This window comes from Rhamphochromis sp. 'chilingali' (genome assembly GCF_963969265.1).
Source record: "Rhamphochromis sp. 'chilingali' genome assembly, chromosome: 8".
In the NCBI taxonomy this organism is placed as follows: Eukaryota; Metazoa; Chordata; class Actinopteri; order Cichliformes; family Cichlidae; genus Rhamphochromis; species Rhamphochromis sp. 'chilingali'.
Window position 1 is genome coordinate 13,592,559 of NC_137935.1, and position 15,494 is coordinate 13,608,052.

At 41.3% G+C, this 15,494-nt stretch overlaps 1 protein-coding gene across 1 annotated transcript in view; it reads right to left on the reverse strand.

The window, feature by feature from the left end:
* esamb (endothelial cell adhesion molecule b) overlaps positions 1-15,132 on the reverse strand; it is a 56,374-nt gene extending 41,242 nt beyond the window's left edge. The window contains exon 1 of the mRNA XM_080888713.1: positions 14,718-15,132. Within this exon, the coding sequence (XP_080744839.1) occupies positions 14,718-14,772 (55 nt within the window). The 5' untranslated portion in view covers positions 14,773-15,132. The remainder of the gene's footprint in view (positions 1-14,717) is intronic.
* Between the last annotated feature and the right edge of the window lie 362 nt (positions 15,133-15,494).

The window sequence follows — 15,494 nt, forward strand, 5'->3', positions numbered from 1 at the left end:
TATTATTTCATTTTATTTGATGGAGATTTTCTTCTGGACTGCTGAAGGCTACCAGCGTACTCATTCAAAATTACTCAGTTCAGCTCCTGGGTTGTTTTGGTGTGAATGGATCTGGTTGGTTTGAAAATGTCACTAGTCACTGTAAGAGCTTTGTAACGCAGCGTGCTCTTTTAAAGAGATCAAAGGATAGATTATATTTATCTTGTACTTCTCTTAATGGAGATTCAAAACCAGTCAAAAAGACTACGAATGGACAGCGAATGTGGTTGTTTCTGTTCTGCAGCTGCAGCTACTGAACACACTGGAGGGCAGTTCTCGGGGCTGAAAAATTTCTCCTGTGTCTCACAGGTGTCAGAATCATTTCTGCCTTTCTGGGGGCAGACTTGATACCTGAGGAGGTTCATGACTTCACCTTCCCATCTGAAATGAAGCATATTTGATGTCTAAGCTATGCCGGTAAAGGTGCCATGGTTACTGGGCTTATCAGGTTGGAGCAGGCTTCTTAGAAGCAGCTGTGTTCGCCAGATCAATTTAGAAGACCAACCAACCCCTGGGCTTGAAATAGAAATGAGTAAATTCCCCCTCTGAAAAAAATCTATACAGGTTAGACTCTATAGATTCTAATATATGTAATTTAATGCATGACTCCCTGCTGCCACTTTGCTGACAGAGTCACAGGAGAGAGCTAAACAAAGCAGGTCATGTTTTTAGGCTAGTGTAATTTTAGGCCCGCTTGATATTATCCTACGTTTCACAGTTGCATGACTATTTCAGAACAGCTACAAAGCTGATACTGAACTGAAATGTTTTTATTAGTAATTTAGAATGTTCTAGTTCCAAACTTCTTTTAACTGAAAAATTCTCATTAGGCAATAAATGCAAAATCTTAATCATTAAAGCTGTGTCGGCATAAAGTTAAGCCTCAAAGCAGCCGATTTAACTTCAGTGGGCTTTCAGGAGCCACTTCAGGGTAAATGTGACTCAATATGATCTTAAAGAGACGCATATTGGAATACATCAGGGGTACATGTGAGGTGCTGTCCTGAAGTTTTCTGTAAAAGATGTTCAGTGTGAGACTACAGTTCAAACAGAACAACCTGGGGACACAAAAGCCATTGTGTGATGGCTTAGCCTCTAGGGACAGCTGGCAGTGCTTCAGAGCTTTGAGGCAACCGTCAGACATGTTGAAAGAAACCTCCTGTTCTCTTTATAAGCTAATAAACACTACTGAAAGAAGGCTTCTGGAAAAAAGTGCATATCTTGCACATATCAAATTAGTAGGGGTGCAACGATACACAAAATTCACGGTTCGGTTCGGTTCGATACTTTGGTGTCACGGTTCGATATTTTTTCGATATAAAAAAATGTTCATGCCTTTTTAATTTGTCATTTATTAAAATTATAAATATATATTTTAACTCAAAAGTACAGTTTTTAAATTTAACCCTAACCCTTGTGCGTGTTTTTTATTTTGACAGCGAATGCGCACCTGCGGACCACTTATGTGCAGCCCTGGTTATTTAGCTCGTCATATTGCAGCCACAGAAATTCTTTTGTCCATGAAACCATAAAGCTGCACTTTCTTTTTGCCTTATAGTGTGATTTGTCATAACTTCTCCGTTTTGTGGTAAGCTTTTCTTTGGCTGTCACTTCTTCACCCTGACCTGTCTTATTTGGCTCAGCAGAACTAAAATATATATCTGTCTGTGAAGGTTCTCAGTCATCCAGGTCATCGTAGTCAAATATAAATCCTGCTGCTTTTACACACGGACTCACATAAGCTCAGCGATTCTCTGCGCGATCAACCTCTCACATGTTTAAGCTGCGGGAGATTTCACTTGTCATGTTTGCATAGTAAGCTAACAATTAATAAGACGATGTCAGAGGAATTGGTGCACAAATTATCATCACTCACAGATCAGTGCTGTCGCTCTCTATACACAGTTCGCACGATTGCAAAGTGAAAGCAAAAAAACAAGCGCAAATTCAAACGCGATTTCAATATGTCACATATTGACAGTGGCTCACCGATGCCAATGACATAATTACCCAGCTACATTTCTGAAAGAATGCAAAAGCATTGACATATATTTTTCCTTCTTACAATAGCCCGACGGGCAGGGAAGAGATAGATTTTGGTAGCCCGACTGAAAAAATCGCTAGCCCCAGGACGTCGGGCTAGCGATATTGCGAGCCCTGTATCTGATTGAGGAATCATGCATCTTTGGAAAAGAGAGTTTATTACAGAGAAATGGCTCTTTCCAAAATAAAAGCTATACTATCCGCTTCTTCTGGGTTATATTCTCAGCAGCATAAGGAGAATCATGTGCTAACAGCTGTCTAAATGACTCGGCTAAAGTTAGTAGCATGCTTGCTTTTTTTTGTCTGCTTCCACTTGTCTTTGCACTAGGATGATGTCGGCGTAAATGTGCAGTCATATTCGTTGTGTTCCCACTAGTGCTTTCAGGTTAATCTCGTTGAAATGACCTTAACACCACAACATGGCAAATCTCCGTTAACGAGCTACCGCCGATCGCCCCGTGCATGGGGCTAGACGGCCAACACGTTAACGAGCTAACTGCGCTAACACACTAGTTCCCACCCATGTAATTGAGCATTGCATGGCACATCCAACATACTGTTTTACTTTAGTCCATGACTCGCTTACCTTCAGGGTCATACGTCACATGAAAACCAAAATAATTCCAAACGCCAGATCTGAATGAGGGTGGGGGAGGTGCCCTGCGCTCTTCCTTCTGACTATGCTGTCTGTGTGGAGCGCTCAGTGGATCTGCGCTCGACAGTGCAGCCTAGGCGGAGTAGTCGAACGCAGATTCACTGAGCGCTCCACACAGACAGCATCGTCAGAAGGAAAGTTGATAAAATAAATTACAAATGTTGTGTTGTTCGATACATATGCGTACCGAACCGAAAGCACTGTATCGAACGGTTCAATATCGATACGAATATCGTTGCACCCCTACAAATTAGGATAGGTTATTTGTGCATTGACGGCTCGCAAAAAGGGAATGATTCAGTTGTGTGCAATGATGTAGTAGTAGTCTAGTACATTCTTCTTGTTACGTATGTTGTCCTGAAACACCCATATAACATTATTTGACCTTACATAATGGTATATGAGTAGTTTACTGACTGGGTTACATACCGTACTGACGTATCAACCATCAAAAGCTCCTTACTCTGCATTCTTTATCAATGAATAAGCAGCAGAGCTGTGGCACAAATCATTAGTAAAAGAGCTGAAACACTGTGTGTCTGCAGATAGTCCCACAGAACGCACCAAGCACCATCCACTGAACAACAGCAGATAATTGACTCAGAAATTAATACTGATATGGCTGCTGTGAACATGGCTGACATTTACAAAAAAAAAAAAAAAGGGAGGGGGGGGTTCAATTAAAATACTTTTCCTACTGAGGAGAATCTATTCCCTTGAATCTTGACCTAGACTCACTAACAACAGCCTTAACTGGGAGGGAAGTCCAAGCAAAGTAACGTTTCAATTCACTGAACTTCTATTAACTGCAGCAGTTTGACGCTGAATGCAAATCCTTTTTCATTTGAGCTAAATGTCGACAACAGAAATAAGTGCACTGCAGGTCTGCTCCTCACTAACGGTGAAAATTAACAAGCAGTGTTTTTTCCCCTGGAGCAGAATAAAGATTACTTATGTGATGCTGTAATAAGGAATCTCTTCTGGTCAGTCTTACAGGCCCTCCTGATGGTGCCGAGGAGAAATCCCTCTTATCAAACCTTCCTGATCACACTAATGAAACCTAGCGAGGCTTATAGACAGGAGTGTTACTTCAAGTAAAGTCATTACGCTGCCTCTGACTTCAATTCTCAGTCATCCCAAAGAGCCAATTATTCTAGGGTTTGACAGATCACTGAGATTATAATCTACTGTTTGGCTTTATATTCTGCTTGCTAGGTTGTTCCTATTTTGAGCATAACCAGCCTGAGGTACTAATTCTAATGGCAATTGCTTCACCATCCCTGGAAGCACAAAACACAGTGAAAATTTTATCCACAACCTAAATTGATGTTAGAGCTGCACTAAACACTTGAGGGCTAGAAAGCAAAGTGAGGATTTATGGAAACAACAACGCCTGTTTTACGAGGATTTACTCTAACATACACAGAGAGCAGGTCAAGGACCATGATCTTAAAACTAAAACATTTTGTTTATGCTGATATTTTTCAAATGAGTATTTTTAGGTTGTTAGTTTATTTTGTGTTAATTTGTTTTTGTTTTCTTTGCAGTAATATAAGGCTGACGATTTCTGGTAAAAATCATAAAGAACCCACACTTCCTGCTGTACTAAGTAGGAATACTATTGCAACAACAGGGTAAAACTAACCTGTCTCACAACGGATTAACCCCGCTCACGTTCCTTGTTAGAGGGTTAACAATCCAATAGTTGGTGAACATTTGAGCTTTGGAAGTGAGGCAAGGAGCCTCAGTGCAAAGTGGAAACTAACAGGATGATTTAAGATTCAAATCAGCTGCCCACCACTTAATATTTAAAGTAAAAAGAGGATTCTGGAACCACAGGCCAATCACTATATAATATGAACAGGAAGCTGCTCTATCGGTGCGTGATTATGGCTAAAAGGATGATCATAACCACTTTAATAAATACCGAGTTAACAATTATTTCTGAGGATTCTTCTGAAAAATATAAATAAAATATTTGACCAAAACTTTTCGAAAAAATAAAATACACACGATATTGCTTTTATTTTTACACTCTTCTTCATTCCTGTATATTTTAGCATTTTTTGCAGATAAATGCATCCCCTAAAAGTCCTTTTATTACATTAATTGTACCTGCATGACGGATATGAATAAAACTCAAAGCAAAGTACTCGGCAGCTGTGGGATCCCTCTCTATTTCCTCTCCAGTGTATGCACACAGCACAAGAATAGACACCACTGTTAGGGGATAACACATGTTTATCCAATAAATTGACAAGTTTCCATAAGTCTTTATTACTTTTACTGTTTATTGGACACTTGTAATGCAATGCCAGATGGGATGCACCTTCATTGGTGATTCCAGTGTCTTTGTGAGCCAGACGGATTTGCAGACTTGCTGCACAGCCTCACTTTGTAGATGTTAGAGCTAACGTTTGATAATTCCCATGACCAACCACTGCTTGATGATCATGATACTCCAGTTAGTGGTGCGTTTTCATGTGGTTGAATAGGTTAACTGTCTTCCTCTGTGGTGTAAACAAAACTCTAGAGCACTTTCTGCATATGATATGTTCTCTGTTAACATCACTTTGACTTCTGCTGTGTATGTGTGTGACTGTCTGTTATCTGTAGTATGTAACTGCACTCTATCATGCTCACAGCTGTTCGCAGTGCAGGGAACATCTGTGATTGACACATGCAGGCACATCGTCGGGCAGCGATTTATCTTGTCAGTGCTTTTCAATATTGGAAGGTGACAGACTGCTCAGATGGTTCAGCGAACAAACCAGCAGGCTGTTCAGGTCAGAGTGTGTGACATATTTTAAAAAAATACAAACTTGGAGCCACAGCACGGAGCTTGCTGCCCAAAATCTACACACAGACAGACTTCTATAGGTTTTTACTCATGACTCTCTGACTGACACGTCTCCTTTTTATACGTAATTTCTGCTTTAACTTTGATAACCCTGAACTTTGCAAATAAGTAATAAGAGAATATTGGAGTACCATGGGCATATCCCGCATGCATGATTGTCACAGGAGCAGCACACTGTCAGCTGCTGTGTAATGTTAAAAACCTCCAAGAGTTTAAAACACACTTAATGCACCTATCTGACTTCTGTTGTATAAAGGTCTGTTAAATTTTGTTGTGTTACTAAAATGATGACTACGATCACTGGGATTAAGGCTCAACTCTGCCAGCCCTGTGCTGCTAGAAGGGAGCCCGCTCAGGGTTACACATGTTTCTGTTATACAGTGCACTTCATTTTCACACTAAACCACATATGTTTAACTTTACGGTGATGCTACAAAATCCCACACACACTAAACATCACACTTTTCAGTGAAAAAGAGGAACGCTTTCCTTCAAGAACGCATTACATGAACAAGCGTAACATTACAGAGGCGCAGCGTAATGCAGGTTTAATTTGTAAGGCGGAATAACAGCAGCCTGTGAGTTGCCTCGCTATGGTGGGATTGACCTCTGGAACCTTCTTTAGCCTCACATAGCCACGCCCGTAGGGTGCAATGCCAGGTTACACCTCAAACCAGATGACAGCGTTAATCTGGCCACAACGAACTTCCCCTCCATCTGCCGAGACGATCGAGCAACAACAGAAAAGGCACAAAGGACGCTCTCCTCAGACAAAAACCCTGCTGCTTTCACACGGACCACACAGCAGCTTTACAGGGCTGTCACCACAATTTTAAAATTAATGTATTACCGACACCAAAAACATCCAGTTTAATTTTGCTTTACTATGATAGTCAAACCGGACTATAATCTTCAAGCATCTTAGTGCAAAACTCATCTCCTGCCATCAGACAGGCCATTTCCTACCTCCACTACCAAGTCAAGAGAAAAAAAGGTATCATTTCTTAACAAACGAGCGGTTTTAAAGATAAAAAAAAATCAATCTTTTAATAAAAGCAAAGATTTTAAAATGCTGAAGAAGTTAAAAAGGTTTTTTTTTTTTATGTTCAAATGGTTAAAAGAAGATACAAACAATAACATTTCAAAATCCTTTCAGTGTTTGTGTTGAATTGCAGAAACTGCCCGGAAATTAATTCCAGTAGCTTAAGGCAGCTTTCTCAAGCTATGAACAGTAGCATTAATGGCTTGCTTTGTCTCAGACCTCAACATAAACGGCCCTTTTCAAATCAAATGTCACAGCACACAATGCATAATAGCTTTGTGTTGTGCATGTGTTCACACTCGGAGCAAAAGTCTTATTTAAAGAGAAAATATACCTCATTGGTGTGTGTTGTTTACCCAGGGTGCACCTGGTCTGAATCATCACGACCTTCGCCTACGCCTGGGGTGTAAATGACACACTCCTCCAAGATACATCATTTATGGCCAACGATCTGCAGGGAGACCAACGGCTAGAACAAACGCAATGCACCTCATTTGGATATTTTTTACTCTGCAGAACTGTGATTCAGAAGCTGTGACGCATCTGAGGTGAGACCAAAGAGCAAAGTGACGATATAATTGGCAAAGGGGTGAGACTGAAATGAGTCCTGCAAGTCTCATCTCCCCTGGTGGGTGAACCGGACTGGTCACCAGTGGAAACATCATTAGTCTCTTAAAAATGGAGCATGGACGGCAAGCCCACCTGTAAAACTTTACCACTAGATCTCTCTGTGCTTCTTTTTTGCCTCACTGTCTACACAACTACACAAACACACAATATTAACATCCCTTCCTTAATATTTTTTAGGACTCCCTTATGCTGCAAAGACAGCTCTGACCTCTCCGGGCACGGACACGAGTAATGACACAAAAGAAACAAAAGGTCTTGCTGTGTATGCGCTCTTATTACAAAGCAAAGGTTTACTGTTGCCGTAGAACCGGTATCTTAATGTGCTTTACATATTCTGTGTGAATTAGAGCTGTGCAATATGACAATATATAAAAGATGATGAAATGAAAACCTTTTCATCTCTGTCGTTCATGCTCTATCCTTTATTTCATGGTGTTGCAAAATACACTGTTTACTGCAATATGTTTTCCTCGTTTGGTGACGGTGCTCAATCTTATGCAGCAACACATGGATGCAGGCACACATGTGAATATCAACTCAGTGAGTACAGGTGAGACAAAACTAGGAAGCTCTGAATAACAGAAGGATCAGTAAAGACAAATCAAGGCGCTTGTTCCTAAATGAGGGGTTACCTCTGTAGTATGGATGGTTACATAAAGTCTAATGTGGACTATAAAACTGCACTGTACACGCCAGTCTCGAAAAGAGATGGGAGAAACACCCTTCAGCTATGTTACGAGTGCTGATGTTCCATCATCTGCCCACGAGATGGACAGAAACGTGTTTAAAATCCCACAAACTACCAGCTAATGCGAACAGTCACACAGAGGACGAGCAAGTAAATAAATACCCAGTCAACACACATATGTGGGGCCCAAATAGGGAGTAGCAGGGCTAATATTTGGGGCTTACTTGGGAAACCCAACTGGGGTCCAGCTAATTTTGTCCTCAGTTTCCATGGTGGCCCAAAGTGTGTTTCCCCAGATGGGTTTATGCTGGGTCCCGAATAAGCCCCAAATCAGGCCCAGTCAAAAAAAATATGTGGGGCCCAGATGGGTAGAAGCAGGTCTGATGGTTGGGGCCCACTTGGGTTACCCACCTGGGACCCAGCTAATTTTGTCCTCAGTTTCCATGGTGGCCCCAAATGTGTTTGCCCAGATGGATTAATGATGGGACCCGGATGGGCCCCAAATCAGGCCCAGTCAACAAATGAGTCTGGGGCCCAGATGGGTAGAAGCAGGTCTGATGGTTGGGGCCCACTTGGGTTACCCACCTGGCACCCAGCTACTTTTAATAATAATGATGCATTTTATTTGAGGGCACCTTTCAGAAACTCAAGGTCACCTTACAAAGAACAAAATTAATAAAAGGAACAATAGTCATAAAATATATAAAATAAGTTAAAATTGCAAAACAGAGCTTGACAAAATCAGCACTAAAGCGAATAAGCCAGTTTAAACAGCTGTGTCTTAAATACGGAAAGGGAGTCAATATTTCTTATGGCTGGAGGAAGAGAGTTCCAGAGCCGGGGAGCAGAGCAACTGAAAGCTCTGTTCCCCATAGTAATAAGGCGTTTCCATGATGGCCTATAGTTATAACTATAGGGCTGTGCGATATGACCAAAATCTCATATCCCAGTATAAGACATTTATCGTCCCGACAACGATATATATCAAAAATTTTTTACATTTTCTGTAAATTCTGTGAATCTCAGGCAACTCGACTTGCACGAACTGTTTTCAGCTGGGCGTTGCGATGAAAAATATTGCCGTAAACAGTTTATTTTGCGACACAATGAAACAAACAATAGCGTAAAATTAAAAAAATATATTTTGGGCGCTATATTTGAATATCTGATTTTTTGATCACCAAATATCGGTATTGGTATTGGAATTAAAAACCCCAATATCAGCCAAGCTCATGTCTTATATTACCCAGATGAGATTTTCGTCCTCTACACAGGCCTAGTTTGAGTCTTTTCACTTTCAAGGGATCTATACATAGATTTTTTTATTGCTTTGTTGCCTTAATTTGAAAAACAAAAAATGCTCATAAATATCTGTTAAAGTCAAAGATGGAAAACTGAGCTCCTGAATGTAGGTATTATTCCACTCTTCAATGTTGAAGTTACTGCCTTAAAGGTTCTAAAACGTAGCAGCACAATGCTGAGCGTTACTGGACTGTAAGAGTGTGCTGTGGATAGCAAATCACTAATGCAGTCAGTGTACCAAACATCAAAGCAAGTCATTCAGCAAGCAAAATGCTGATTAGTTTGTGAGCATAATGGTTAACGTTGTGTGCCATATTTTTCTTTCTGATGTGGGGGAAATGTGGGCTACTTATTTCATGTGCATCAGCTAAAATGTGCATGGCTAAAATGTGACAGTTTCATTACAGCAGCGCAAACACAACCAGCAAACTGTAAGAAACCACTGCAAGCATTATATAAACAACTATTTTTGCACCAGGATGAGGCTTTCTGGTCTGTTACCGGGTGCAAAAATCTGTTCCGCATCAGTGTTTTCAAAGTTCCACATCCATCATGGTTAACTCAAAGCAAATTCAGACTGCTTTGATGACCTGCCTCAAAGTCACATTAGCTCAGTGATCCAGCACGCAAAGCTCCAATCAACACCTGTCAACCTCCACTACTGCAACTGTCGACAGAGGGAACTTGGATGTTTTGATAGATCCATGTTGGTATGAAGTCCAGCATGCAGCAGCTGTTGCGTGCAGCAACATAAAACACTGCTCACCACTGTCCTCTTTATTGTTTGGCAAGCGTGAGCCAATTAATTTGACCTAGTTTTACATGAGAGAATTCTTTAGGTAGCTTTGGCTCCTTCTGCCTCCAATCAGTGTCTCTCCCCACTGCAGGGGTCTTTCTGTGAGTTTGTGCTATACAGAGTGGACTCTGGTCAATTAGGCTTCCTCATCCAACGCCCACACTAAGGTATGTGTCAGCCTAACAAATGTAACTGTGCATGAAACTGGTGCCAATTTACCAGTTTGTGCCAGAAAAGATCAATTTGGTTCAATGAAGCGGCTCCGAAGATGCACGGCATCAGGATGTTTTCTGAGGAGCTGACGACGAGGCATGATTGCAAAAGCATTCAAATGTAATGTTTCCAGCAAAAAGCCTGGAAAAAAAAGAATTTCCTATTAAAAAAAGAAACTCACAACATTTAAAGACCCCTTCAAATGAAAACCAAGTTTTTAATTCTCCTAACATTTTAAATGCTAAACAACATTATGAATGAGGTAAGGAGTAAATGCCATTGCTCAGCATATCTCTTTGGAACACAGTGTATTTCTAAGAGTCTGTGATGGAAGAAGCACACTCGGAGGCAGGAATGATCTTTTGTGGTGCAGTGAGATTTTGCAGACACATGACTACTATCCACATGGCATTAACTTGTCTGCCATTTTGAATGTGTAACAATCGTAAAGACAATGTAGAGTAAAGTGAATAAGGCGCCTGTCGCACATGTCTGGACACTGATCTATGACCATCTGACCGTGTGAAAACTACCAGCTCTAAGGGTAAAATTAGTACTGCCAGACTGATTGCAAGTGGTTGCTGGAGTTCGATGGCAGTTGCAAGGAAAAATAATTGCTAAAAATCCAATCACACAGGCCTACAGGCTGGTCAGTGACCTGCTGGCAACCACCCGTCACTAGGGAAAAACATCTTTCCCAACCAGATGGCAAAAACCTTGTGATTTCTTTCGTTGCTAGCATATTGCTGCTGACATAGTTTGACTGCATGTCTACAAACACTGTCCAGTCCAGCCACTCTCACAGCTGTAGCGAAACTGTGGAAAGTGCAACACAAACTGAAGACTGTTCATCTTCAAAGTAAAAGCCTTTTGAAATACGTTGTATCCATTGCTTTCCATTGATAGGGTTTCTAAGCAGAAAGACAAAATCAAATTTACTCACGATGTTTAAAAGAGATTTGAAAACTACTGCAAACAGTGCTAATCTCCCCTCTGTTTTTGGCACACTCCAAAATCCCCCCCCCCCCCCCCCCCCCCCCCCCCCTTATAAAACAATTTGGAATCCCCCGTTTCCTGTTTGATAGTGTGGGCCTTCAACATGGTGGCCATGGGCTGTGAACGACAAACCTTCCTTACAAACATTTCAGCAGTACTGGCAATAAAAATGATTCTACTTGAATAATATGATTTTGATCTGCAGCACGACCAAAATCATTGTGACCATGTGGTATGAACTTTTAATCTTTTGAAACGGTTTCTTTGATGACTGCAACTCACAGTTGTTGTGTTTAGAGTGACTGCTATCATATCATGTCTACCAACAGTCTGACTGAATGGGGTCAAGCTGGCAATTTCAGGCAATCTGTTTATAATAATACAGCAACTAACTGTAAAAAATCGGGGGGGAAATCACATATTTGCTGCTGTTTACACAGAAATTCACAGTAACTACTTACCATTCTGAATCTAAATGGAACCTTCACAATAGTGATGTTGCTAAAGGACATAGACACTCAGCAACCGTGCCTTTATTTAGGAAAACCAAATGCAACCAGCTGAGTTGAGTGTCTTACTATAAAGAGTAGCGCTGCAGGCGAATTGTGCTATCGGCACAGACTCCAAAGAGTTGGCAGTCTGTCTGTGTTTATAACTTAGTCTGAGATCATTTGCACGCATTCGGCAATCTGTGTATCAAATTAGGCATCAACAATTGTGTAACTCGACTGGTATTGTGGTACTGACTACTAATGCCTGATGCAGTCCCATTCTTGCATATTGTTTATTTCCTGCTTCTACAGTGTGGTAAACTATGAGGGGATATTGGGCTTATGTTTTTCCTGCAATGATGAACCGACAACAACAATTTTATGTGTATGTGATGCTTTGGCTTTCTGAACTGCTTAAAAAGAACCAAACATGACTGCGTTTTGTTCATAAGATAATTGACATGTTAAATGAATAAGTTCAACAGTTCTTGAAGTCTTCACTTTCATATGAGTTTCCTGCTGGGAGTGACACAAACACCCTGATATCTACAAATGCTTTGACTTTGACATCAAGAAGACTGAGACACTTCTTTGCCATTCTGCGGTGGTCTCTGAGGGCTTCCAAATCTTTGCACTGACAGTTAATACTCATGCAGCAGCCTTGCCAGGAATGCTGTTTGTTCCAAGCTGGACCACAACTGACTAATTTCTTGTTTAGTTAATCATGCAATACATAATCAGAATTACGCTAAGCTCTGGGAGTTAGTCTCTGAAAAGGGATATAACTGGCTCGCAATCATCAGCTTACACCAACGACATAAACCAGACGTCAGTGAAGACAATCGGCTGAGGACATGACTTTCTTTTAATAGCAAAACCAAAGAGAAAGACATTCAAATTAGAAGGGAGCGATGGTGCCACGTCAAGTCACCTTGTCACGGTCCTCAGGCCAATCTGAAATATCTAATGGGCAAGAGTAGTGCATTTCTGCATGAATACACCGAATGGTACAACCAAGATGTGATTTACTGCTGCTAATGGGTACAAACGATTGTTCAGAATCTGCCTCAAATCATCAAAAATAAAATGGGTGCCCAAAGGAAGCATATTAACAGATTTATTTAAGCGTTTAGTGACCAATTAGCTACGGGTCTTCTCATGCAAGGCCAATAAAGCTGCTGCATTTCATCAGTACAAACAGAGTCTTCTCTGCTCTTCTAAAGTCAGGACGGGCAGACGTTTTCCTGACAGGCAGGACGGGTTTGACAGGCTGCTTAGCTGCTGTCCAAGACGTAAAAAGGAATCCATCGATCAAATCCAAAAAGCTATTTGATCATCAGAACAAGAAGCGGTTGAAGTCTCTCATCAGCGAGGCACAAACTGAATTCATTCATTTCATCCCATTAAAAGCAGTTGCACAAATCAAAGCGCGGCAGACGTAATGTCACGCTACAGTAGCTCCAATGCAGAAGCCCACACAGATTTGAACTCAGGTGTCCTCTAACTGCTTGAGAACAACACTGATGTTTTTATTAAGCGATTACAGCATTGAATGTAAGTTAAGATTGATATAAAGTTCCAGTATTGTCTTTCCTGATGCTGCTTTTAAGTCAAAACCCCCAGTTTGAACCAAACAAATCCTGACATAAAGGAGACAAGCTGTAACAATCTCTGATTTCCACACTGGGAGAAAGCAAACATCTGGTAGGAAATGATGCAGCGGCACGGTTGACAGGAATAAGATCGGCCAAGTCAGAAAAACCTAAAGGGTGTTTTGGAGTAGAGCCTGGATGGTGTATTGGAGTGTGTATTCACAGAAGGAAATTAATAATATTTTAGCACATCAGTGTGTGTGTGTGTGTGTGTGTGTGTGTGTGTGTGTGTGTGTGTGTGTGTGTGTGTGTGTGTGTGTGTGTGTGTGTGTGTGTGTGTGTGTGTGTGTTTGTGCTTGTTTTGGCTCTAGGGTTTAGAGCTAAATGAAATGACTGCAGTCCAAACTGATAAAAGCTAAATATGATTTAAACTTGTCTGCATCAAATTGCTGTTCAAAAAGCATTAACATTTTTATTTGCAATGCTTCAGTCTGTCAGTCACTATCTATGATTTATTTAAACGTTTGCGCATTAACTGCATGCACACAAAGCAGTAACAGGGGCCAAACTGTGCAGGACATTAAACCTGTATGACCAGTATTCTTAGGTAAGCCTTCTTAATTTGACAGCTGGGATTTCTCTGACTAGAATTTTCAAAAATGACATCCGGCTCCTTCAGGTAGACTCAAGCTTTTATGTTATTTTTAACCTCACAGGGGACAATAACGATGGGGGGGGGGGGGGGGGGGGGAGAGAAAAAAGGCAGCAACGTTTGAGTTCCTTGAAATTCATTTCTGAGCATTCAACCATGCAACAACATTATGCCCTCTTAAAATGAGGAGTACTCTGCTGTGTGCTTAAAAGGGAACCTCTGGTATAAAAACACACACACTCACTCACACACACACACACGCACACACACACGCACACACACATAAGCAGTTGCAGCCACAGCGATATAAATTACATATTTAATGAAAAGTCCCTGCTTCTAAATTCAAAATTTAAGGTAGGAGGGGGAAAGAGGTTTCAGCTTTCCAAGACGCGTAATTAGGACTGAAGCAGGTTATTCGCTGTTTGTTACTGCCAATAAGTCTGAATCTGAGCAATGAATAAACGCCTTTAAATCCCACTCGGCTTCGAGGCAGAAGTGTATAGAGGTCGTGCATGTTCAGTTAAAAAAGTATTTTATTCAATGGAGTTTGACTCTTTGCTTAATTCATTGACAATTCAATATTAAAGCAAATTCTTCCATCAGTGATAAGTTGGTTATTTGCTCTCAGATGTTTATAAAAGTGAAGAAAAACATAGTTTTGTCGCCACTGACATGCTGTGAGGTTTAGGGAGCGTGAGTGGATTAATTACCCTACCTTGAATGATCCACAATAACATCAGCATGGCTTGGAGTCTTGTCTTTATCCCCATGGTGCCACATCCACCGGCTGCTCCCAGCAGCTTTTCTAAAGCTGGCACCAAAACACTCCTCGCACTTCCCTTTCCACAAGTGCTGCCCAGTTATCTTCAGGTAACAATTAATTGTCCGTTACACAAACATGCGAGGCGACGTCTGCAAACGAAGCACCCTCTCCTCTTCCCATCCCTATCATTAACAGCGGCTGACATCGCGGAGCGCACCGGCGTCTCCCCCGCTCCTGCGCTCCACGGATGTCAGGAGAGAAGAAAACATTCAAACTGTTCCACTTCCGTCTGTTTCTCTGCTGCTGTGCTGAGTCCGCTTTATGGAGGGATTACTTCTGCCGCACGTCTGTGCTGAAGTGTGTCGCTCCTTTTTGTCCTGATCCCACAGTAAACTGTAGGCGCTTTTTTCACCTGCTGGAACTGCTCGGTGCCGCCCCCTGTCAGCAACGGTTACGCACTGTTTCCAAACTTTAAGCAGCTCGTCTTAGGACGCACACCAATCAGTGCTGCACCTTACAGTTTTCTACGCCCAGAGACTCCACTCATACTCTCATACGTTAAATAATAACCGCTGTTGTAACTGTTGTAACTGTAAGTAATTCTCAGAAATTCTCCACTTGCCAAAAATGTTGTGTGTATTTACCTCTTTATTTTTATGGTGTTGTATTATTCTGTGGCTTATGGGTAAGCACAGGCCTTCTTTCAGCACCTCACTGATACCAGGTTGG